Here is a 27,113-nt window from a genome sequence, read left to right on the forward strand (position 1 = left end):
TTTTAAAGATCCTTGGTTCTTTCTCCCCCCCCCCCCCCCCCCCCCCCACACCCCTTACACACACTCCCAAACGCCATGATCAGTTTGTGTACTGTGTTGAAGAAGGCCTTGAGGATGTAGATCGGTAGGGAATCTGAACAGTAAGAGAAACCTGCCCAGTTTATCTTGATCGTCTGCACCCTCCCCGCCAGTGAGAGTGTGTCGGACCTCTGCAGAACCTTTTTTACTTCTTCCGCCAGACTCGACCGGTTTGATTTGTGGATCTGTGTCCAGTCGTGGGCAATTTGAAACCCCAGATAGCAGACTTTTTCTGGACTTGATTGAATGGCATTCCCTCCAGCTGTGCTCTCCCTCGCGGGTTCACCGGGAAAGTTTCACTCTTGCTCAGGTTGAGTTTGTAGCCAGAGAAGGCGCCAAACTATGTCAGGAGCTTCATGATTCCTTCCATGCTGGCTTGGGGATCCGAGACATAGAGGAGCAGGTCATCCGCATTGAGTGAGACTCTATGCTATCTATCGCCTCTCTGGATACCCCTCCAACTTCTCACCGTTCTGAGGACAATCGCCAATGTCTCAATTGCTAGAGCGGACGCAGCGGGCACCCCTACCTGTGCCCCTGTGCAGCTGGAAGTACTTAGAACTAATGGTGTTAGTCTGCATGCTTGCCATGGGAGCGTTGTACAAACGTTTCCCCCAGGCGGTGAACCCTGAATGAAGCACAAACTGCTCCAGTACCTCTACGACTCGACTCTGTCGAAGGCCTTTTCTGCATCCAGGGAGATGACCACTTCTGGTGTTCTCTCCACTGGTAGGGTCATTATCACAGTCAGCAGGCGCTCGATGTTAGCTGCCTACCCTTGGCAAAGCCCGTCTGGTCTTCTGCTACCACCTCTGGTACGCAGTTCTCCAGTCGTCTAGCCAGGAATTTGGTGTCTACCTTCAGTAGCGAGATGGGTCTGTAGGACTCGCACTCAGTCGGGTCTTTGTCTTTCTTGGGTATCAGCGAAATTAAGGCTTGTGCTAGTGCTGGTGGCAGAGTATCTCTTGCTAGCGATTCTGCGAACAACCTCTGCAAGCGCGGGGCCAATGCTGCTGCGTCATTTTTGTAGAAGTCCGCCGGGAATCCATCTGGATCCGGCGCCTTCCCCGGCATCATGGAGTAAATGCTCTCCGTGACTTCCCCCAGTTCTAGAGGTGCTTCCAACCCCATTTTCCTATCCTCCCCCACGACTGGCATGTCCAGTCCATTGAAGAACTATTTCATCCCCAAGTCCCCTCCGGGGGACTCTGCGGTGTACAGTGCCCGGTATAAGGTCTTGAAACTTTTGTTGACCTTTTCTGCCCCCAATCTGTGCTATTTCCTTCTGGCTGCCTGCTTTCTGAGCTGGTGAGCCAGCAGGCGACTGGCTTTGCCTCCGTTTTCATAGAAGGCCCCCTGTGTTAGTGCGGACCTGGTGCACTGCTTTGCTAGTGGAGAGCAGGTCAAAGTTCATTTGTAGCTTTTCCCTCTCCGCCAATAGCTCGACAGTCGTGGCCTCGGAGTACCACCGGTTCACCTCCAATATAGAGTCGACCAGCTGTTGTCTAGCTGCCCTCTCCTTCCTATCTCTTTGTCTGGCATTTTAATGTTGTCATTAACCTGTTTATTCAAATTGTTTAAAGTTTTGCCTAAACGCAAAGGCGTAGCATAAGATGTTAAGTGTTTGTCTGCAAATGCTAGCAATTTCTGAGCTAATTGTTTATATAGATGTGGGCTGTTCTAGTGAACACGCTTGAAGAGTAATCAGAGTATTTAAAAACCATTCTGAGCTGTAATTTACAATGTCATTAAGTCTGTACAACTTTTGCCTTTCTGGTCAGACAGCAGCAATGGAATGTAACCAAAAATCTGGTGAGAGAACAGCTCCAGTAATAGCATCCAGCTCAACTCTGAATACCCCTAATTGTCTTTGTCCCAATAATGTCTCCACCTTGGAAAATTATTTCAAACATTTCACACTCTTTTGACTGAACAGATTTTCCATGGTGTCCACTGTGGCGTGGTTGGTAGCACATTCACCTGTGAAACAGGTTTAGGATTTTGAGGACAAACAATATGCTGAGATTCCAGTACAGCAAAAAGCGGATTGTGTGTTGATGCTGGAGGTGCTGTTCTTTGGATGAGAACTGAGACCGTGTCTGCTTTTACGTGTTTTTTTTAAATTTGGAGTATCCAGTTATTTTTTTCCAATTAAGGGGCAATTTAGCCTGGCCAATCCACCTAATCTTTGGATTGTGGAGATGAAACCCATGCAGTCACAGGGAGAATGTGTAAACTCCACACGGAAGTGACCCAGGGCCGGGTTCAAACCTGGGTCCTCAGCGCCTTAGGCAGCAGTGCTAACCACTGCTCCACCTGGCTGCCCTGCTTTTACATGTTCTTAATTTTAAAAAATCCCATGGCACTATTTGTATAAGAACAGGGGTGGGATTCTCCGAAATGGAGGCAGAATATCCGCGCCGTCGTGAACGCCGTCGCGTTTCACGATAGCGTGAAACGGGCGTGGGCACTACCGATTCTGGCCCCTACAGGGGGCCAGCACGACGCTGGAGTGGTTCACGCCGCTCCAGCCTCCTTTCTGAGCGCCGTGCCAACCCGCGTATGCGCAGTGGTGCCCGCCAACCCGCGCATGCGCAGTGGACTTCCTTAACGCGCTGGTCCCGACGCAACATGGCGTGGGGGTTCAGGGGCTGGTCGCGTAACAAATTAGGGCCAGGGCCGGAGAGGTCTGATTGTCGCCAGGCAGGAATGTTCCGTGTGACAATCGCCAGGCAGGAATGTTCCTTCCAGTCGGGGAACACTTCAGCAGTCAAGGGCATTCAGCCTCTGATCTCCGGGTAAGCGTTCTCCAAGGCGGTCTTCAGGACCCGCGACAACGCAAAATCGCCGAGCAGAAACTTATAGCCAAGTTCCGCACACATGAGTGCGGCCTCAACAGGGTCCTGGGATTCATGTCGCATTACATTCATCCCCCACCATCTGGCCTGGGCTTGCGAAATCCTGCCAACTGTCCATGCTTGAGACAATTCACACCTCTTTAACCTGGGATTACCCCTCTCTCTGGATCTGTAAAGACTTAATTACCTGCAATGCTCGCATTCAAAGCATTGTCTTGCATCTTTGACTTTATCTATATATATATATATATGTATATATATATATGTGTTTCTGGAACCTACCTCTTCATTCACCTGAGGAAGGAGCAGTTCTTCGAAAGCTAGTGATTTGAAATAAATCTGTCATACTTTAACCTGGTGTTGTAAGACGTCTTACTGTGCTCACCCCAGTCCAACGCTGGCATCTCCACATCATGGCTACCATTAACATATACAGTCCCCCTCCCCGCAACCCTCCCAAATCCTGCCAACTGTCCATGCTTGAGACAATTCACACCTCTTTAACCTGGGATTACCCCTCTCTCTGGATCTGTAAAGACTTAATTACCTGCAAATGCTCGCATTCAAAGCATTGTCTTGCATCTTTGACTTTATCTATATATATATATGTATATATATATATGTGTTTCTGGAACCTACCTCTTCATTCACCTGAGGAAGGAGCAGTTCTTCGAAAGCTAGTGATTTGAAATAAATCTGTCATACTTTAACCTGGTGTTGTAAGACGTCTTACTGTGCTCACCCCAGTCCAACGCTGGCATCTCCACATCATGGCTACCATTAACATATACAGTCCCCCTCCCCGCAACCCTCCCAACCCTCCCCCCCCAATGTTCGATGTAATCCAATTCTTGAAAGTTCATAATGAATAACGCCCATGAATTGTAGAACCCTTCCGTCCTTCCCCTCAATTCAAACTTAACCTTCTCAAGAGTTAAGAGTTCCAGCAGGTCTCCCCGCCACGCCAGGGCACAGGGTGGAGAGTTTGATCTCCATCCCAACAGGATCCGCCTTCAGCCGATTAACAAGGCAAAGGCTATAACATCTGCCTCCACATCCGTTTCCAATCCTGGCTGGTCTGATACCCCGAATATGGCCTCCCAGGGGCCTGGGTCCAGTTTAAAGTGCACAACTTTAGAAGCTACACTTTAAAAACCTCCTTCCAGTAATCCTCCAGCTTTGGACGGGACCAAAACATATGAACGTGGTTTGCGCGCCCCCCCCCCCCCCACACACACACACAACGTTTACATACATCTTCGACCCCCTCAAAGAGCCGGCTCATCCTCTTCTTTGTGAAGTGCGCTCTATATACCACCTTCAGCTGTATCAGCCCCAAACTCACGCACGAGGTGGAGGCATTCACTCTCCAGAGCACTCCACACCAGAACCCCTCCTCCGTACCCTCTCCCAACTCTTCCTCCCACTTTGCTTTGATCCCTTCCAGCGGTATTTTCTCCTCTCCAAAAATAGCCCCGTAAACCGCCGACACTATCCCTTTCTCCAGTCCCTCTGTTGTCAGCACCTCCTCCAGCAATGTGGAGGCCGGCTCCACTGGGAAGCTCTATGTCTCCTTCCTAGCAAAGTCTCGAACCTGCATGTATCTAAACATTTCCCCCCTGCTCCAGCCCATATTTCGTTCCCAGCTCCTTCAATCCTACAAACCGACCCCCAAAAAACAAATCCTTTAGTGTCCTAATTCCCTTCTTCTCCTATCTCCGAAAATTTCCATCCCACTTCCCTGGCTCAAATCTGTGGTTCCCCCGAATCGGCATTTCCCTTGACCCTGCCCCCAGCCCGAACTGCTGGCAAAACTGCCTCCAAATTCTCAACGAAGCTATCACTCCCGGACACCCTGTCTTTCTACTTGTTAAGATCATAGAATTTTCAGTGCAGAAGGAGGCCATTTGGCCCATCGAGTCTGCATCGGCCCTTGGAAAGCGCACCCTACCTAAGCCCACCCTATCCCCACACCCCCACCGTATCCCAGTAACCACACCTAACATTGTTTGGACGCTAAGGGCAATTTATCATGGCCAATCCACCTAACCTGCACATCTTTGGATTGTGGGAGGAAACCAGAGCACCCTGAAGAAACCCACACAGACATGGGGAGAACTTGCAGACTTTGCACAGCTAGTGACCCAAGCCGGGAATTGAATCTAGGACCCTGGAGCTGTGAAGCAACAGTGTTAACCACTGTGCTACCGTGCTGCCCAAATTATTTCATATTGTGGCTTCCATCAGACATAAAATCAACTTCCTTAATTTCAAAATCCTGGACTACCGTGGAACATTATAAACATCGTGGGCACGGAATTCCCTCCCATGCTGTTGGTAAAAGTCCAGTTCCATTGACCTTTTTTCTCTTTTTCTTTTTTTAAAATAAATTTAGAGTACCCAATTCTCTATTTTTCCAACGAAGGGGCAATTTAATGTGGCCAGTTCACCTACTCTGCACATTTTTGAGTTGTGGGGGTGAGAACCATGTAGACACGGAGAATGTGCAAACTCCACACGGATAGTGACCCAGAGCCGGGATCGAACCTGGGACCTCGGCGCCGTGAGGCTGTAGACTAACCCACTGCGCCACCGTGCTCCCTCACAGCGCCATTGTTTATTGGATTGAACCAGGTGCCAGGGTGAGCCGTTCTGGCTGAAAAACAATGAGGACTGAGGAGCTGGGCAGACAGGGAAAGGGTTTGCTGCTGAGGCTTTGTAGGGAGGGGGATGAGGGGGCTGAGGAATGGAGCAGAGAGGAGGGTGGATGGAGCAGGGAGAAGTGGGGGTAGGGGAGATGGCATAGGGCTGGGAAGGAGGGTTGGCGAATGAGGATGTGGGGTGAGGCTGGAGAGATGGGGGAATTGATGCTGCCAAGACCACAGGAGCAAGATGGCCTAGGGTAGGGGTGGTGCTGACAAGACCACAAGAACTGCATGCCGAGGCCCCCCTTCCCCGAGGCCTGCCGGAACACCCTAGACCCACCAGCACCCCAGGGTGCAGGCCTCAAGAGTGCCACCCCTGCCAGACCCAATTTTTCACAATTGGACCATTGGATGAGCTTCTTCCAGGCATTGAAGTCAGTATCAAAATTCTTAAGTAACGCCTTCAGAATGTCCTTGGTAAGCAAGTGTCAAGCATTCTAGTTATATTTTCAGCCCAACTCAGTTGTGACCGTCTCAGTATTGTGTGGATGCTTGGCATGTCTGCGCGGGTGAATGTCTCAATGTTTGGTATTTTGTCCTGCCTTCTGATCTTCAAAAGCTTCCAAAGGCAGCTCAAGTGAAAGTGGTTGAGCTTCTTGGCACTACCCTGGCACAGAGAGCACATCTCACATGTGTAGAGCAGAGTGGACAAGACTATTGCTCAATGGACTTTTTGGCAGGCTGCTCCTCATTCCCAGATTGATATTCAAAGTTTGCTGAATACTGCACATTTTGGCAATTCTTGTATGTATCTTTATTATCAGTATAGGCAGCTTGAGTGTACTGCTGAGATAAGTGAATTTATATTCCTGACAGCTCCTGGTCATGAACTGAAAATTTAGGATTGAGATGGGGCTTTCCTGGAGCAGACTGGTACGATCCTTCTTTGTTCCTTGAGATGACCGTAAGGTCGGAGGTTTTGCATGCATTGGAGAAAAGGTCCATGCTGCATTGCATGTCCAGCTCTGAACCATCTCTGAAACCATAAGTTGGCTGTTATTCCTTAGGCGAGGTGGTGGGAATGGAAAAAAGAGGAAGATAAATATTTAGGGTGTGGGTTGCATAAGGACACAAAAATGCACAGTCAACAGCAAACAGGAAATCAAGATGCATGTCCTGGGGTGACTTTGTAGCCTGTGACTGGGGTTGGTTCAGATTGAGCAGTTTCCCAATGATGCGACAGCTAATCCCAGGATCAACATCATGGAAGGACAGTGGGGAAAAAACCTGCCAAAGAAGGTTGGCTCTTGTACGTAGCCCTGTTTAACTCCGTTAGTGACTGGAATGGGTCAAAAGACCCCGCATCACCCAGAACACGCGTGAGTATGCCATTATGGAACTGTCAAACCAGAGTGCTAAGTTTCTTAGACACGCCAAATTTCTCTGTTACTTTCCAAAGACCCTCACAGTAGGCAGTATCAAAGGCCTTGCTCAGGCCAACAGATATGGTGTAGAGGTCTAGGTTCTATTTTTGACATTTCTCTTGGAGCTGTCTAGCTATAAATACCATAGCATTGTCCCCTTGACCTTTTCTGAAACTGCACTGACTCTCTGGAAGCAGATCTTCGTTGACGTGCTTCCAGAAGCGGTTCAGGAGAATTCTGGAGAAATTTTTGCAGGCGATGGAAGAGGAGTGAGATTCCTCTATGATCTTCATAAGATTATCATGGTCCTTTCTGTTTATACAGATGGACAATGGAGACACCTTTGTCTTCCAACAGGATGGGTAATTGTGTCCACTGTGGACAGAAGGTTCAGTGAGCCTCTTGACCAGGCATTGAGCTCTAGACTTGTAGAACTCAATCCGGAAGAGTGTCAGCTTCTCAGAGCTTTGCAGCAGTCAGAAGTTTGATTGCCTTTGGTCGTTTGTAGAGAGGAACCTCTGCATGAATGGGTCACACCTGAGCCAAAACGTTGCATGAGTTGGCACTTTTTTTAGGGGATGTGATGGAAATAAAGAAGAAAGAGGAAGAGAAAGATTTAGGGCGTGGGCTGTATGGAGATGCAAAAATGCAAATGTAGTGATGTGTGGCAGATCACATCTTGTGTTGCTAAAAATGAAACCTAAGCTAAAAATAGGTAGCTCGCAAATATAGCGTGCGCCATGGCGCAAACTCACTAAGCCATCTGACCTGGGGATATTGCATCAGGGTTCACAGAAAGATGTACTTGGTTGAGCCAGGAGGTAAATGAGAAATTATTGACAAACTGATTCTGTCCCTTTGACAAAGTTAACGTGTATGAGTCATTGAATTTTTTATGTTGATTTAAAACCTTTGAACCAGTCAGGTTTTTCTTTTTCTTTCATATGATCTGGGTGTCGCTGGCTAGACCAGCAATTTTATCGCCCATCCCTAATTGCCCTTGGGGAGGTGATGGTGAGCTGCCTTCTTCAACCGCAGTCCATGTGGTGTAGGCACACCCACGGTGCTTTTAGGGAGGGAACTCCAGGATTTTGAACAACTGTGAACAAACACTGGTATAGGGAACAAATTAATGTGCAAAAAACAGAATCCCGTTTTGGGCGCATATAGCCTGCAGTGCACAAAATAACCCCACTATCAGACGCGACTCTTGTTTTTTTCTGGCCTCAGTTGGGAACGCCCCAACGAGGCCGCACTTACCTCGGTTCCTGCACTGGCTTAGCTCAGCTCAGCGGTGCAGGACGAGATCGGGGCGCCATTGAGAAACCTTTTTACTCTCCTCAGAAACCCTACTCCGGACACTCCCACTACCCCAACATTACCTCTTGGAGGCCCTCGAGATGCCCCTCACCACACCTCTTTTTCTTTTTTCTTTTTTTTCTATAAATTTAAAGTACCCAATTCCTTTTTTTAAAAATTAAGGGCCAATTCAGTGTGGCCAAACCACCTACTCTGCACATGTTTGAGTTTGGGGGCGAAACTCGCGCAAACATGGGGAGAATGTGCAAACTCCACACGGCCAGTGACCCAGAGGCGCGATCGAATCTGGGACCTCAGCGCTATGGGGCAGCAGTGCTACCCACTATGCCACCGTGCTGCCTCTCACCATACCTCTTTAAGGGCCAAGAACCCCTGGTTGGAATCCCTGGCTCGGGCAACCTGGCACCCAGGTCCCTTGGCACAGCCAGCCTGGCACCCTAGCAGTGCCCCTGTCAGCCTGGCAGTGCCCCTGTCAGCCTGGCAGTGCCTGGCTGGTGGTGCTGGGGTGCCTGGCTGGCAGTGCCAAGATGCCTGGGCACCACCCTGCCCAGAGCCCAGCCACCATGGAGCCTCCGATGGCCTGGGAGCCCCCCCCCCCCCCAACCACGATTGGGTGAACCAGTGCTAAACAGCAACATGGCGAGGTCTCCCAGGTACGGGTATTAATTCCCGGGCCTCAGGAGAATAGGGTGCCGACATATTTAAATGCACTTTAATGGTTTACTTGTAAATCTGGATTTCGCCCTGCACTCTGAGTGTCGCAAATCGCCTCCTGCACTCCCGGCTCTACCGCAATTCCAAAAATTGCGAGTCCCCACCCTGGTTTGACCCTTGATCCAACCACCCTCGACACCGTCCCCGCCACCCCCTTCCAGAATTCTTCCAGTGCTGGGCATGCCCAGAACATATGGGCGTGGTTTGCTGGACTCCCCGAACATCTGGTGCACCTGTCCTCACCCCCAAAGAACCTACTCATCCTAGTCCCGGACATGTGGGCCCGGTGCAGCACCTTAAATTGGATGAGACTAAGCCTCGCACATGAAGAGGAAGAGTTGACTCTCTCCAAGGCATCCGCCCAGTCCTGTCCTCTATCTTCTCCCCGAGTTCCTCCTCCCATTTGGCCTTCAGCTCCTCCACTGACAACTCCTCCACCTCCTGCATTACCTTATAAATGTCAGACACCTTCCCCTCTCCGACCCACACCCCCGAAAGCACTCTGTCCATCGTCTCCCGCGAGGGCAGCAAAGGGAATCCCTCTACCTGTCGCCTAGCAAACGCTTTTACCTGCAAGTATCTGAACATGTTCCCTTGGGGAAGTCCAAATTTATCTTCCAGTTCCCCCAGGCCTGCAAACCTCCCGCCAATAAACAGGTCCCTCAATTTACTGATGCCCATCCTTTGCCACCCCCTAAATACCCCCATCCCTGTTCCCTGGGATGAACCGATGATTGCCACCTAATGGAGCCTCCATCGAGCCCCCTGTTTCCCCCCTATGCCGTCTCCACTGTCCCCAGATTCTTAGGGTCGCCGCCACCACTGGGCTTGTGGTAAACCTCTTAGGGGAGAGCGGCAACGGCGCCGTTACCATGGCACCCAGGCTCGTACCTCTACATGACGCCATCTCCATTCTTTTCCACGCCGCCCCTCCCCCCTCCATCACCCATTTACGCACCATTGACACATTGGCTGCCCAATAGTACCCCAGAAGGTTGGGCAGCGCCAGCCCGCCTCTATCCCTCCCTCGCTCCAGGAACACCCTCTTCACTCTCGGAGTCCCATGTGCCCACTATCAAAATACTGATAGTCACTCTCCTAAAGAAGGCCCTGGGGATAAAGATGGGCAGGCACTGAAAGAGGAACAAGAACCTCGGAAGCACCGTCATTTTGACGGACTGTACCCTCCCCGCCAACGACAATGGCAGCATGTCCCACCTCTTGAACTCCTCCTCCATCTGATCTACAAGCCTGGTGAAATTATGCTTGTGAAGAGTCCCCCAGTCCCTGGCCACCTGCACCCCCAGGTACCTAAAGCTCTCCCCTGCCCGCCTAAGCGGGAGCCTACCAATTCCTTCCTCCTGGTCTCCAGGGTGCACCACAAACACCTCACTCTTGCCTAAATTTAGTTTATAACCTGAAAAGATCCCAAACTCAGCTAGCAGCTCCATCACCCCTGGCATCCCTCCCACCGGGCCCGCCACATACAGTAACAGGTCATTGGCATACAACGACACCCTATGTTCCTCCCCACCTCGCACCAAACCTCTCCACCTCTCTGAATCCCTCAACGCCATCGCCAGCGGCTCGATTGCCAGTGCAAACAACAAGGGGGACAGGGGGCAACCCTGCCTGGTCCCTCGGTAAAGCCGGAAGTACTCCGACCTCCTCCCATTCGTGGCCACGCACGCCATCGGGGCCTCATATAGCAGCCTTACCCATCTAATGAACCCTTCACCAAATCCAAACCTCCCCAACACCTCCCATAAGTACCCCCACTCCACTCTATCGAAGGCCTTCTCCACATCCAGCGCCACCACTATCTCTGCCTCCCCCTCAATCGCCGGCATCATGATGACATTCAACAATCTCCGCACATTCGTGTTTAGCTGCCTTCCCTTCATAAAACCTGTCTGGTCCTCGTGCACCTCGTGCACAACCCCTGGCACACAGTCCTCTATCCTGGTGGCCAGGATTTTTTCCAGCACCTTGGCATCTACGTTGAGGAGAGATATGGGCCTGTATGAACCACACTGCTGGGGGTCCTTGTCCCTCTTTAAAATTAACGGGATCAGCGCCCGCGACATCGTCGGGGGCAAAGTCCCCCCTTCCCACGCTTCGTTGAGTGTCCGTACCAGCAAGGGGCCCACTAGGTCCACAAACGTTTTATAAAATTCCACTGGGAAACCATCTGGCCCCGGTGCCTTCCCTGACTGCATCTGCCCGATCCCCTTAACTAGCTCCTCCAGCTCAATCGGCACACCCAACCCCTCCAACTGCTCCTCCTGCACCTTCGGGAAAGAAAGCCCGTCGAGGAACCTCTCCATTCCCCTCCTCTCCCCCGTTGGCTCCGACCGGTACAGTTCCCCATAAAAGTCCTTGAAGACCTCATTCACCTCTACCCCCTTCCGCACCACATTCCCACTCTTGTCTCTCACTCCAGCAATTTCCTTAGCCGCATCCCGCTTGCGGAGCTGATGAGCCAGCATCCTACTCGCCTTTTCACCATGTTCGTACACTGCCCCTTGTGCCTTCCTCCACTGTGCCTCCACCTTTCTAGTGGTCAGCAAATCAAATTTAGCCTGCAGGCTGCGCCTCTCCCCCAACAGTCCCTCCTCTGGTGCCTCTGCATACCTCCTGTCTACCTCCAGCATCTTTCCCACCAGTCTATCCCTCTCACTCCTCTCGCTCCTCTCCCTGTGTGCCCGGATGGATATCAGCTCCCCACGAATCACTGCCTTCAGGGCTTCCCAGACCACCCCCACCTGAACCTCCCCCGTATCATTCACCTCAAGTACCCCTCAATACTTGCCCGGACCCTCCTACACACCACCTCCTCCGCCAACAACCCCACATCCAACCGCCACAACGGGCGCTGGTCCCACATCTCCCCCATCTCCAGCTCTATCCAATGCGGAGCGTGGTCGGAGATTGCAATGGCCAAATACTCGGCCTCCTCCACTCTCGGAATCAGTCCCCTACTCACCACGAAGAAGTCTATCCGAGAATAGACCCTCTGTACGTGGGAGAAGAAAGAGTACTCGCGTGCCCTCGGCCTCACAAACCTCCATGGATCCACCCCACCCATCTGGTCCATAAACCCTCTCAGTACCTTGGCCGCCGCAGGCCTCCTACCCGTCCTAGAGCTGGACCGATCCAGTGAAGGATCCAACACCGTATTGAAGTCTCTCCCCCCCCCCCCCCCCCCCCCCCCCCCCCCCCCCCCCCCCCCCCCCGTCCCCTGTCCCCCCATGATCAGACCTCCCGCATCAAAATCCGGGACCCGTCCCAACATACGCCTCATAAAGCCCGCATCGTCCCAATTTGGGGCATACACACTAGCAAGTCCCACCTTCTCTCCTTGTAGCCTGCCCCTAACCATAACATACCTACCCCCCTTATCAACCACCACCTCCGATGCCTCAAACGACACATCGTCCCGTCACACCCGCCCCGTCATCGTCTCCGCCCCCCAGCCCCGCAGCGCGGGAAACCAGAGGAAAGCCGGTGCTTTCGCATTGCCCCACCACACCCTTCTGACACAGCTCCCAAATACCAGCCCCACTCCATACCCCCAACCCGACATAGAATACAACAAACCCCCCCAACCCTCCCCGCAAGATACAAAACTCAAATAATGCCCCACAGCAAAAATAAAATAACAGAACAACACCCCCATAAATAACCATATCAAAATTTCAAAAGTACAAAAATAAAGAGAACACAGCAACAGCAGAATCCAGCAATAAAATATTACAACCGACCCCGCAACCCCCAACCCCTAGTTCAAGTCCAGTTTCTCCGTCCGCACGAAGGCCCACGCCTCCTCCGGGGAACCGAAATAATAATGTCGGTCCGAATAAGTTACCCACAGGCGCGCGGGCGGCAACATTCCGAACTTTATCTTTTTCCTGTAAACCACCTCTTTCGTCCGATTAAATCCGGACCGCCGCTTACCCACCTCCGCACTCCAACCCTGGTAGATCCGTATTACCCCATTCTCCCAATTGCTGCTCTTCACCTTCTTGGCCCAGCGCAGCACACACTCCCGATCACTGAACCGGTGGAACCTCACCAGCACTGCACGCGGGGGTTCATTCTCCTTAGGCCTTCTGGCCAGTACTCTGTGTGCTCCCTCCAGCTCCAAGGGCAGATGGAAAGACCCGACCCCCACTAGCGAATTCAGCATTGTAGCCACGTAGGTTGTCAGGTACGACCCCTCCAGCCCCTCCGCAAGGCCCAAGATCAGCAGATTTTTCCGTCTCATGCGGTGATCAACCTCCTCGAAGCGTTCCTGCCACTTCTTGTGGAGTGCCTCGTGTCCCTCCACCTTACTCACGATGATCCCGGCCTCCTCCTCTCGTTCAGTGGCCTGCGTCTGCAGCTCCTTGTTGGCAGCACCCTGGGTCGCCTGAATCTCCGAGAGCCTTCTGTTTGTTTCCTGCAGAGAGCTCAGTACCTCAGCCTTGAAGTCTGCAAAACAGCGCAGGAAAGCAGCTTGTTGCTCCAGGGCCCACTGCTTCCACTCCTCTGGAGCTCTGCCGGCCGCCATCTTGGATTCCTTCCCCTGTTTTTTCTGGGGAGCTGCTGCCGTTTTTTCCCCCTTTCCACTCCGAGTTCGAGTCATGGACTGCGGGGAAAGTCGATCAGCACACCTTCTCCCACCGGGAGACGTCGAAAAATTTCGGTTTTGGGCTCTAAAAAGAGCCGAAAAGTCCGTTTAAAACGGGAGCTCCCAAATGTGCGGCTTCCTACGTCATCGCCGCCACCGGAAGTCGCTGCCCTTGTTTTTCTAGGTGGTAGAGGTTGCAGGTTTGGATGGTGCTGGCAGATGGCAGAATATTTGTTTTATACTTTACATTCCATCCTCAGTGGGGAGTGCAGGTATCAGGAGAGGTCTTGCTATCCCCGGTCACTAATTAAATGTTGCCCCGTTTTGGATGTCAGGACACAACTCAGAACAGTTTACCTGCTGAACTTTTTCTGATCACCAATTGCATTGCCATTTTGAGTTGATGCAAATGCTTTATTGGAAATGATCACTAGTTTTGCCAAGTTGGCCAGACCTGGACTTTGGACTTCCTTCTTCCTGCTCTGACTATGGTTTACTTGTCTGTAAGGGGAAGGGAGTTACTTCGATCTATAGAGCGTCTTTCATGGCCTCAAGTCAAACCAAAGCACCTCGTAGCCAGTGAAATACTTTTCAAATGTATCGACTGTTGTAATGTAAGGAAACAAACTCATTAAAGTTTCCTGGTCTGCGTGCAGTGAGGATGAAACCCCTGGTGCTGAATAAATGTGTGTTTTATGTCACAGGATGATGCAATGATGCCGCAAAGAGTGAGGCTGCAGTATGAAGCTGCCCTTGTTCACACCAATTGTGTAAGTATTAAAACTGGTCAGATCTTTTGACAAGTCATGTAGCTATCATGATGAGAAATGGATGGTAAAATCCATAGACCCTGCACTCAAAAGGAGCGCAGACTAGACAATTAGTGCTTGCTGCCCTTTCTTAAATCCTCTTCGAGTAGCTTTGCACTGGGAGTACAACGTTGGTTAACTTGCCCTTCATTTTTCCACTGGTTGTGGTTTTGTTACAAATATCATGCAAACTAGAAGACCTGAAGTTTAACCTTGGTGTGGCCTGGATGTGATAGCTTTGGGTGCTTCTCAGCAGTCCCCAGTCCTCTCAGAGACACAGAAATAATCGGAATCGAAATTGGTTCAATAGCAATATCTCCTGGCTTCAGTTTGACATTTATTTTTAATTGCTCATTAATACTTCTGTACTGCGGCTCTGAGGACCCGGGTTCGAATCCCGGCCCTGGGTCACTGTCCGTGTCCAGTTTGCACATTCTCCCCATGTCTGCGTGGGTTTCATCCCCACAACCCAAAGATGTGCACATTAGGTGGATTGGCCATGCTAAATTGCCCCTTAATTGTTGACTTTGTTGTGCCCACTGTCGGTTAAGGTCAGAGATCGGGAAGGTCAATTTTGTTTCCTTCCTCACAGATGTTGCCTGACCTGTTAAGTATTTCTAGCATTTCTGGTTTGGTTTTATTTCTTCTTCTTTGCCTCAGCGTTCAAGTCTTTCACTCTTCCCCACCATTCCAATCAGTTATAATTGGATTTGTTCACCATTGAAATGCACAAAATGTTTCTGCACAGTTTCAATTTTCTGCCCCGTAACATTCTGGCAGAAGACACATCCTGAGAGATGCACTGCATGTCGACGTAACAGTTCCCCAACCATCGCAATGTAAAACCTCAAAGTATAACATCGTCTCAAAAATATTACAACAGGCCACAAACTTTATGGTCATATCGCTTCTCTTTTTTCACTCCCCCCACCCTTCACAGCCCATCTTGTGAAGCTTTCCGAGAGGGAAATGGACCTATTCTGCTTCCACTGTGGGTGGAAACAAGATGCCCAGTGTTGGCCCAGATCCACAAATATTCATTAAGAGTTTTGTAAAAGTGGCTCATTGACAAATAAAGAACATGAATTTAGACCCGCATTTTCCCAGTACAGGCAGATTTACAGAGGTATTTATACTCGAACAACTTTTATTTATGTAGTGTTCTCACTGCAACAAAATATCTACTACATTTTGAAAGTGTGAATGAATCATCACTTGGAACTATCAAAGCTCCAAGTAAGTTCTGAACTCTTGGCCTTTTAAAGTAGGTCAGGCGTATCCTAGTTTCTTGTAAATTTCTCATTATCTCTGCCTTTTATCGGTGCAGCGAGGAAGTAGAGAAGTGGTGCGCTCATCTCTGTTCAAAGAGTGCTTCCTTCCTGCAGTTATGGTTACTGTGGCAGGTTCTGTGCCAAGGGCTAAACCTTAACTTAATGCAGTGAGGTGAGATCTTCCTTTACCCTGCAGCAAGATTAAAACTATTTCCTACAATAGGAAGAATGTTGACCGCGGAAGAAATCTGTGGATGGGTGCTGAGGTACTTGCAAGGATTCACTTTGACCCAGCATTTCTCACAGTAGACATTTCCAGAAGACGAGCAAATCTCTAAATAGGTAATGATGATCAGCAAAGGTGCCAGATTTTTAAAAAATCTTAAAATAGGGGGCAGCATTCTCCAACACTCCGCGCTGGAATCGCGCCCGGGGCGGAGGCGGAGAATAGCCGTTCATGCCGGAAATCCGGCGCTTCCGTGATTCTCCGTGGACTCCTCGCCAGTCCCGCACATGCGGTCAATGTGGCGCTAGTTGGGGGCCATTGGAACTGGTCCCCACAGCAATTCTCCGCGGTCGATCGGCCGAACTCCCGCCGACATGGTTTACATGTGGTACCACCTGGCGGGAGCTGGGACCCGTGGCCGCGGTGGCGGAGCTGGGACCCGTGGCCGCGGTGGCGGTCCTGGTGGGGGGCGGGACGTATCTGACTCCAGGCGGCCCTCAGTGGTGGCCAGGCCTGCGATCGGGAGCCACCAATCGGCGGGCCATCGCGATCTGGGAGGGACCTACCTTCCTCCCCCCGGGCCCGCTGTGTGGCTCTGCCATGTTGGCGATGCCCACGCTGAGGTGGGCATCCGCGCGCATGCGCTAACTCGCTTGCGACCGCTGTGCGCATTCGCGGCCATGCGGTCTGGCTGGCAGGGCCCCGCCAGAGCTGCGCGACGCATGCCGAGGCTCTGCTAGCCCCCTGGAAAACGGGGAATCACCCTGGACTTTCGAGGAAAAAGTCCGGAGTAATTCTCCCCCGTTTTCCAGCGGGCGTGGGGACTTAGTCCCCAGAAGGGAGAATCCCGCCCAGGATCGCGACAGTGGAGGAGGAGGCCATTCATTCCATTGAGTCTGCAGTGGCCCTTTTTTTTTACATAAATTTAGAGTGCACAGTTCTTTTTTTCCCCAATTAAGGGGCAATTTAGCATGGCCAATTCACCTACCCGGCACATGTTTTTGGGTCGTAGGGGTGAGACCAACGCAGACATGGGGAGAATGTGCAACCTCAATACGGATAGTGACCCGGGGCCAGGATCGAGCCTAGGTGCTCGGCGCCGTGAGGCAGCAGTGCTAACCACTGTGCGGATCTTGGCAAGTTGTCATATTCATCCCAGTTCTGCCATCTTGTCTGTGAATCAAACTGTGTCACAGACCTGAAACACTGACTGGTTCTCTCTCCACAGATGCTGCCAGACCTGCTGAATATGTTCAGCCTATTCTGTTTATGCAAACGTACAAACCTGCGAATTAGGAACAGGGGTTGGCCACTTGACCATTCGAGCCTGCTCCGCTATTCAGTAAGATCATGGCTGATCTGATTGCAACTTCAAGACTGCATTCCTATCCACCCCTGATGTCCTTCCATCCCCTTACGTGTCAAGAATCTATCCAACTTTCAAAGGCTCGGCTTCCTTTTGAGGAAGAATGTTCCCAAGACTCGCCTCCCTCGGAGGGAAAAAAGCACTGTCATCTCTGTTTTAAACAGTGACCCCTAGTTCTACATTCTCCCACAAAGAGGAAACATTCTCCCCACATCCACATTGTCAAGACATCTCAGGATCTTTAAAGGTGACCCAGGGGTCACCTCTTAGTCTTCTAAATTCCAGTGAGTTCAAGCCTAGCCTTTCTTACCTCCCCCTCCCCCCCCCCCCCCCCCCCCCCCCCCCATCCCCCCGTAAGACAACCTGTCCATTCCAGATATTCGTCTATTAAACCTTCTCTGAATTTCTAACACATTTACATCTTTCCTGAAACAAGGAGAACCATGTTGTACACAATGCTCAGCACAGGCTTGGAGGGCCGAAGGGCCTGTTCTTCTGCTGTACTTTTCTTCACTCTAATACTCCTGATGTGGTCTCACCAATGCCCTGCACAACTGAAGCATGGTCTCCCTACGTCTGTAATCAGTTACCCTCACAATAAACAATAACATTCCATTAGCTTTCCTAATTACTTGCTGTATCTGCATAGTAGCCTTTTGTGATTCATGCACTAGGGCACCCAGATCCCTCTGCATCGCCGAGCTCTGCAACCATTCACTATGTCGATGTTTTCTTTTCATTCTCCTTGCCAAAATGACCATTTCACACTTTGTCACGTTATACGTCATTCGCCAGATCTTTGCCCATTCACTTAATCTATCTATGTCTCTTCGTAGCCTCCTTGTGTTCTCTCCACAGTTTCCTCCCTGCTTTTGTGTCGTCAGCACATTTCGCAATCGTACCTCCCGCCCCTTCATCCATACTATCTCTCATTTTTATGATTAATCAACCTTGTTATAGAGTGGCCAATTGGTTTGGGTTTGAGTGACACTGTTTGAATTCTAATTTTGTTTCCTATAGTCTAATACAAAGTACTTGTAAAATATTTTCCCTTGCTGTGAACATCAGAAAATCCTTCATCCAACACTCTAGTGAAAATACATCATTGAGAACATTTTAATTGGGTAATATATTATTTTTAGATTTTATGGGCCAGTATTGCTCCAATTTGATTTGAAAGGTTACACAATCTCTGAATGAATGCCCTGTATATTGCTTGGCTTTATCGGCCTTGAAGATGGCCAAATCAGTTTGGTAGTCGAAAAATTGCAGCTGTTCAGGAAGACATCCCATCACTGCCATTTTAGGATGAGCAATAAACGTGGCCCTTCCCACGGGACCCAAGAATAACTGTTTTTTTAAATGCATATAAAAATGTATGTTTACTGGTGGTTGTTCACATTAGTCCAGCTCTGTACTAACTAGAGAGCTTGAATCCCACTGCAGGATTCATTGACACAAAATGAACACAATTGTTTTCTGCTGTGATTTTGGGTGATCTACAATATGCTCCCTGAAACTCTGACGGGAGCAGATTCAATAAATACTCGAAAAGAAAGATTGTTTGCAAGACTCAGAGAAGACAGCAGAGGAGTGGGGTCAATTGGATAGCTCTTCTCAAAGAGCTAGTATGGGCACAATGGGCCAAAAGGCTGCCTTCTATGCTTTATAATTGTTGGGCCACAAGTATTTATTTCCCCATTCCAGCTGCTGCTTTGACAATTCAATGACTTCAAGCCATTTTGGCTGCATTTTGGTTTTGTTTGGCCCACTGGTAACACAGACCCAGCAGAGATAGCAGAACCCTGCTATCCACCGAAAGGGAGTGCCCTGGGGCGTCCTTAACATCAACTCCTGATTCCCCCTTGGATTCTTGTAGCATGAGTTCAAACAGGTGAGGAAATCCCCTGCTGCTTACAACTTACTGCGCTCCCTCAGCTGACGAATCAGTGCTCATAAACGTTGACTATGACTTGGAAAAAGTAGTGAGGGTAGCAAGGGTACCGAATAGTAAGGGTAGAAAGGGTACAAAATGTACTCTGGGTGGGGGGCTTCATCAGTAGTGGCACAATAGCATGGCGACGAACTGAGCTGACCGAGACATAAAGTACATATCTGTCGGACTTGGCCTGTGGCAGCAGTGAGAAAATAAACAATAAAGAAAAACCTCCTTGATCTCGATCTCCCCAATCAAGCTTTTTCAGATGCATCTGTCCATGACTGTTACGATCCCATATGATTATACTGGACAAGGCCAATCCCAGAGTGAAACCTGGCTTGATAGATCCTAACTTTGTATTTCTTTTATAAACCATAGAGTAAAGAAACTGAACAAATTCACAGGAGTCTACTAATGAACTTTTAACACGCAGAATAAAACATTTATTAAACAAGAAAAATGAATTACATTACACCAGACAAAAAGGCTGGAAAGATCCCCATACCAACACAAGTAAATGATTCAAATCGCACACTTCTTTTACGCCAGCAATATCTTTACAGACACAGACAAAATTCTGACAGATGAACAATTTACAATAACTGTCTTATACTCTAACATTCAGCGTATACGAGGTATACTTGAATAAACAGGAAATCAGACACATTCGAAAATAAGTGGCAGATGCAACCAAAGTCGATTGCATGGATTTCTTAACAACCCACCCAGACTTTTGTCACATGTGAGCCAGCCAGTCTTCTGGAAACATTGTCTTTCTCTCAAGGGTTTGTAATCTCTACATTTGAAGAACTTTCCTGGCAATTCTCTTCAATTGTTGCTTCAAATAGGATTCATCTCGCCTTCCTCATCTTCAGTCTCACCTTCCAAGATTCCTTTCCTTTGGATCTCCATGTACACTCAAGCCTCCGCTTTCAGCACAACCTCAGACCTTTAGTCGTGCCAAGCAGAACACCACTACTCCAACAAGCTGGCAGTAAGGAGTCATCTGCTTTGATTACTTCTTTGGATCTTCAGGGCATCTCTCAGTATGCTTTGCTTCAAGTCTACTCCTCGTAGCTCTCTCTTGAACTCTGAGCCTATTGTTCTGCTTGTTTATTTTAATTTGATTTCTGAGTCTTGTCTTGATTCTTGCAAGGGGCTTTCTTCTAGGATCTCTCCTTGTTCCCTTTCCCATGTCCACAAGTATTTACTTCCCTTTTCCCTAAGCCACCTTCTCCTGAATGGCACGCTGTTCAAGTCACCTGATCTGCCATTTTGTGCCATTTAATTTATTTGATGCTTTTCCTCTGCGCAGGCATGCAGGGGTGGACCCGGCCTGTAGGATGTAAAAGACACAAACTGCGCATGTGCGGCCATTTCCTGGCCGGCGTAGTGCCAAGGGCAAGACTTGGAACTGAGTTCCGACCTGCCAGTTCAAAATTAAGGCAATTATCCAAGTTTTCCAACAGTTGTGTTATTAGAGGAGCGGCCACTGCACCTCCCTTCTCGAGACAACATCCCATTTTCACACTAAAACACTTGCTCATCGTGTCGTGTGGCACTACCACTTTGCCAAATGAGATAGATTGAGAACAGATTTAGCAGCTCAAAACTGGGCATCCACGAGGCGCTGTGGGCCATCAGCATCAGCAGAACTGTCACAATCTGTAATCACTTGCCCCGGAATATCTCCCACTCTACCATTACTATTAAAGCAGATCAATGCTGGTTGAATGAATTAGGGCCGGGGCAGCACCAGACATACCTTAAATGAGGTGCTAGCGTGGTGATGCTACAACACAGGACTACTTGTTAAACAATAGAGGCTGCATGTGATAAACAGAGCAAAGCAATCCCACAACAACAGATCAGTTCAAAGCTCTGTGGTCCTGCCACATCCAGTCATGCATGGTGGTGGTGGATAATTAAACCACTAATGGGAAGAACAGGCTCTTCACTGATGGGTGAGCCCAGCACATCAGTGCAGAAGACAAGGATGACTCAGTTGCATCAGTGGGTCAGGAGGGTCAAGCGGATGATCCATTCCATCCTCTGCCCGAACTCTCCGGCATCCCATATGCCAGTCTTCGGCCAATTCAATTAGCTGATATCAAGAAATGTCGGAAGGTACTGGATCCTGCAACGGTTAAAGGCTCTGACAACAATCTGGCAGTAGTACTGCAGATTTCTGCTCCAGAAACATAGAAAATAGGTGCAGGAGTAGGCCATTTGGCCCTTCGAGCCTGCACCGCCATTCAATATGATCACGGCTGATCATGCAAATTCAGTATCCCACTCCGCTTTTTCTCCATACCACTCGATCTAGCTGTGCCCCCTAGTCAACGCTGTTCCAGTACAGCTATAACACTTGCATCTATCTCACAATGTGGGTAATTGCCCAGGTGTCTTATCAACAAAAAAGAAAAATCAGTCTATTCTCTATCATCAGCAATGTGATGTGATATTGACAATGCTATGAAGTAGCATTTACAAAGCGATTACCTGTTCGTTGATGCTCTGTTTGGCACCACCTAGGGCATTTGGCTCCTGAATTCATTACAGCCTCTGTCCGATCCTCAGCAAAAGAACTGAACTCCAAAGGTGAGATGAGAGTGCCTTGAAATCAAGGCAGTATTTGACCAGGTGTGGCATCAAGGGGCCCTAATGAGACCAGAGTCAATGGGGATTGGGGGGGGGCTCTCCACAAGTTGTAGTCAGACCTGGCACAAGGGAAGATGGTAGTAGTTGTTAGTCAATCAGCTCCGCTCCAGGACTTCGCTGCAGTAGTTCATAAAGGTAGGTCCAACCATCTTCAGCTGTTTCATTCATGATCTTCACAAGGTCTGATGTATGGGTGTTCACTGCTGTTTGCACAATGCTCTTCCCAAAGAAAGGAAATATAATTAAGAAAAACTCTGAAAAATAATCTGTTTAAGAGTACGCTTCACAAAACCGTTCTCTAAAATGTGGTGAAGATGATCCGAAGAGACCTTTCTTTTAACTCGCGTTACTGTTGTCTGTGTTGTGTAGAGAATGGAACAGTTATTTAAGAACGTAACATAAATAAACCACACATCCCCTCGAGTCTGCTCCGCCATTCATTGAGATCATGGGAGATCTTGAGTTTCAACTCTTTTTTCCTGCTCCCATTTCTCTTGATTCCCTGAGAGATCAAAAACCCGTCAATCTCCATCTTAAATATATTCATTGATGGAGCATCCATAACCCTCCTAGTTTGGAAAATTCCAAAGGTTCACGACTCCCTTTGAGTGAAGACATTTATTTTCCTAAGTGATCAGCCTCTTAACTCCACAGGCCGACCACTCTCTAGATTCTCTTGCCAGCGGAAACAACCTCCGTGTCTGCCCTGTTGAGCCTGATTCTGTGCTTTTAATAGAAAATAATTTTCCAAGCACCTGGAATATATTTGGCATACAGCTAATTTTTGCATCTCAATAAGGTGGCAATGGAACGATTTTTCGTAGCTCAAGGGTACTGATAGGTTAGTTTGAGTCTTGGGACGTTAGGCTATGTTATTAGACCATCAGGCCATAAGACATAGGAACAGAATTACGCCACTGGCCCATCGCGTCTGCTCTGCCATTCAATCATGGCTGATATTTTTCTCATCCCCATTTTCCTGCCTTCTCCCCACAACCGCTGATCCCCGTATTGTTACCCTGCAGGTTTTTGTTTAACACGGGAAATATTTTCCGTCAGTTTAGAAACAGCAAGAAACAAAAGAAGGAGCACTGGTTGAGCGATGTCAGTCACTGTGCTAAACATCGCTGACTGTACTTTTTGCTCTGGCCATGGTGTGGATTATCACCAAGAATAAGAAGGTAGCTGATAACTATTTGAGAAGTGGTAGTTTGGAGATTTTCTAGATTGGGTTCGTAGCCTGAAAATTGCCAAGTAACTGAGGGCCGTAGGCAGCAGAGGAGCTGACCAGTTCTGAAAGCTGGAAAGGGATTGGTTTGAGTAGCAGGGGAGGTGGGTGGAGGGTACCCTGCTGTGCTAATGGCTAAGCTGACTGACAGTTTGAAGTCTTAGGGCAGAGGAAAAAGAGTTGAGGGACAAGGTAGGGGGTGTGGATTCTGGGAGCTCTTGTTGGCAACAGGATGGAGTTTTATTTGTGGAACCAAAAGAAGCCCCCACCAAATGAAATCAACCACTGTCTTGACTGTTTAATTACCTTGAATGGTTCTTTTAAGGAGAATTGGTTCAGTCACTTGATGCCTGGTAGAATTCTATAGCGTGTGCACTGAGCATTGCACCTGCATTTGCACATCATAAATGTCTGAAAACGTGGACTAAAAGTGGTGTCAGGCCACTTAGTGACCTCTTTATAGAAACTTGGAAAATAAGAGCAGAAGGAGACCATTCAGCCCTTCAAGCTTGCTCCGCCATTCATAATGATCATGGCTGATCATCCACTCAATAACTTGATCATGCCTGCCTCCCCCCCCCCCCCCCCCCAGATCCTTTGATCCCCTTCACCCCAAGTGCTGTATCTAACTGCAACTTGAAAACATACTGGGCGGGAGTCTCTGTTGGTGTGATGACTCAGCTTCGCCGTCAGCGTACCCACGTCAGCGGATTTCCTGATGGTGCAGGAGTGGCCACAATGGGAAACCCCATTGGCCAGCTGCCAGGGCGGAGGATGGCGCTGGCTGGGGGGTGCGCCACACCAGAAAATGGGTCTGGCGGGGCGGAGAATCCCACCCACTATGTAGTACTCTCTGTGGTAGCAAATTTCACAGGCCGACTACTCTCTGGGTGAAGAGATTTATCTTCATCCCAGCCCTGAATGGTCTCCCCACATCCTCAGACTGTGACCCCTGGTTCCGGATACCCCCACCATCGGGAACATCCTTCTTGCATCTACCTTGCCTAGTCCTGTTAGAATCTTACAGGTTTCTATGAGATCCCACCTTATTCTTCTGAACTCCAAAGAATAGAATCCGACTCGACTCAATCTCTCCTCCTAGGTCAGTCCTGCCACCCTGGGAATCAGTCTGATAAACTTTCTATTCACTCCTATATGTGGACCTACCGCTCACCATCGTGGTACTGAAAGCAGGCTGAGAAGGTGCTCATCGGCTAAGAACAGAAACTGCCACATGATACTGGCTGTCTTTAAGCGCACTCAAGTCAACACATAAATTCATTATTGCTATATGGACTGTGTGATTACCCACTCACCGTTACACAAAAAGAAGTGGTCAATGCCATGAGTGTGCAACAAATTTCCAGACACAGGTGATCAACTTTGGAGCAGGACGAAGGACCGACTCCATAATGGGCTAATACCTGGTCAGACAAGGATGTTTCAAAGGATGATGGGTCTTGATTGAGTCACCTTTGATTGATTAAACAGGAGTATACTGTTTTCCCCCTTAACGAGTTGGCATCTGGATGGGACAATGGAACTTCGGTTAATTGTGGGCATATACCTATGACTCAAGCTCGCAGACAAGTATAATGGCAGGAACAGCAGAACAGGTCTTGAGTGATAACCTGAGGGTCCCCCAGGCACAACCATCGCAAGAAGAAGGGATCCTGGTTTTGATGCCCCCAGAAGACATCCAAATTGAGTGATTGTAACCTGGCCAGCCTCCTTCACTAAATGCAGGTAATACCGAGAGCTCAGCTGTGAGAGCATTGAGTCATACCTATGTGCCCACAACTAGCCGGAGATCTATTGCCCCATCCAGACCCCAACACGCTACTGGGAAAAATAGGATAATCCTGTTTGATGATAATAATCGTTATTGGTGTCACAAGTAAACTTGCATTAACACTGCAATGAAGTTACTGTGAAAATCCCTTAGTTGGCACACTGCAGCGCCTGTTCGGGTACACTGAGGGAAAATTTGGAATGTCCAATTCACCTAACAGCACGTCTTGCGGGACTTGTGGGAAGAAACTGGAGCACCCGGAGGAAACCCACGGAGACATGGGGAGATTGTGCAGACTTTGCACAGACAGTGACCCAAGCTGGGAATCGAACCCGGATCCCTGGTGCTGTGAAGCCACAGTGCTAGCCGCTATGCTGCCGTGCTGCCCTATAGGTGACTCGCCTCCTTATCTTTAAACCCCTGCGCCCCCTCCCCCCCCCCCCCCCCCCCCCCCCCCGCCCCACTTCCCCCACTGTTTTGTTGGGAAGTGTCAAATCCCAACTCTCGATAGCACTTAATATTAGAAAAACAATGTCAAGGGAATTAAAATCATGAGCAACCTTTTGGCTCTTACCCAGTTTTTAGTCTTGCTAAAATCGAGCTACCGAGAAATGATGTGAATGAAAATAGTTGATTGGTGGGTCGTATGAGGGCGGGAGAGATTATGTACTTCAGCATTGCATGATAAAGCGATTGGTGTCTGATACATTTATACGGTATACTGTAGAATACGATTGTAAGCATTATGCAATGCACTCATAACCTTAGCATTAACGTCATGTTTATACTGAACAAACATTCCTTGCTGATGATTCTGTTGATGGCTCACCATTGTATGGAGATAAGGCAATTACTTGATTTTTTTTTGCCAAGCCAGTACTTAATATTCAGTCAAATTCATGTTGTAAATATGACAAATTACACAATAGCTCTAATGCATTACGGTAACTAATATAAGGATCCACCAGTCTCTTAAAAACATGTTACGACATGGACTTATAGTATTTTGTAATAAACGGGTTTGACCCTTCTCGTGATTAACATGATGTTATTGAACTTGGGGAGAGGATACACCATGGCAATTGTGTCAACAATTGACGTCAATCAAGTGCATTTGCATTTTTTATTAAAAAGCAAAATATTGCAAAATGCTGGAGATCTGAAATAAGAACAGAAAGTGCAAGATAACCTCAGCAGGTCAGACAGCATCTGTGGAGAGAGAAACAGAGTTAACGTTTCGAGTCCGTGTGACTCTCTTAAAAGTTCGTTTTTGGGATATGCCCTCAGTACTGGGCAATCTGTGGCCCGGGGGCCTCATGCTGCCCATCAGGGTTCTGAGTTTGCCCCAGGGGACATTTTGTTGACCGTTGCCATGCGCAGGCTTACCTCATTCTGCTGGTTTCAGCCCGCATTGTTATTTTCATACCAGTATGACTAAAAGTGACATGCACTTGAAGCAAGGACACGTGAAGTGAGGTGTGTGCAAATTGCACATAACATTGACTGTGATAGCTCCCTCTGCGTTCAATCAAAGCCTAAATATTTATTTTGTTTTTACCATTTGAAGTTGATAGTTCTCGTAATATATGATAAATTAAGCATTTTCTAAAACTCATTCTGAAATATTCACGTGTATTAAATGATTCCAATTTTTTTCATGTCTTCATCAGTCAGTGAATGTGCCCAATTTCAATTTTGCAGCCCACTGAGATGAAGGTGGGCCCTCATGCGATTCACTCACCAGCCTAGGTTGCCTGTCACTGTCAGGACCATATTTACTGTGCAACCCTCTTCGTCCTCAGAAAACAGTGCAGCTAGACTTTCCAACTCTAGTCAGATGTATTTTTCAAGGTTTCACTGGTGTGCCTTTCAGTCTCTACCCCACTCAGTCTAATAACCTTTTCTCTTAATCTGCAATTTTCTTTTACAATTAAAAGTGTTCAAAGAAAGTGGAGTATAATTATTTTAAATGTTCCTATGATTTTTCTCCTGAATTGTTTTCAACAGTGGCCAGGAGATGAATTTTTACTTGTTGGAGACTCAGGCTAATGAGGGAGATTTGGTCATCCCAAATAGAATAGTGATTGTTTGAGTGTAAGACATATATTAATGGCATTACCATCGCTGAAGCCCCGCCATCAATTTCCTGGGGCTAACTGAGCCAGCTGTA

The 27,113-nt window shown here is 48.7% G+C and overlaps 1 protein-coding gene across 5 annotated transcripts in view; it reads left to right on the plus strand.

Annotated features, from left to right (window-relative positions):
- Positions 1-27,113, plus strand: part of b3gntl1 (UDP-GlcNAc:betaGal beta-1,3-N-acetylglucosaminyltransferase-like 1) — a 432,810-nt gene that overhangs the window by 25,821 nt on the left and 379,876 nt on the right. For 4 of the 5 annotated variants that reach the window (XM_038777401.1, XM_038777404.1, XM_038777405.1 and 1 more), the window contains one exon: positions 14,356-14,421. The exons of the other annotated variant lie outside the window; for it this stretch is intronic. In XM_038777401.1, the coding sequence (XP_038633329.1) occupies positions 14,356-14,421 (66 nt within the window). The remainder of the gene's footprint in view (positions 1-14,355; positions 14,422-27,113) is intronic. 5 annotated transcript variants of the gene reach the window in all.

Source organism: Scyliorhinus canicula, chromosome 18, assembly GCF_902713615.1.
Source record: "Scyliorhinus canicula chromosome 18, sScyCan1.1, whole genome shotgun sequence".
NCBI lineage: Eukaryota > Metazoa > Chordata > Chondrichthyes > Carcharhiniformes > Scyliorhinidae > Scyliorhinus > Scyliorhinus canicula.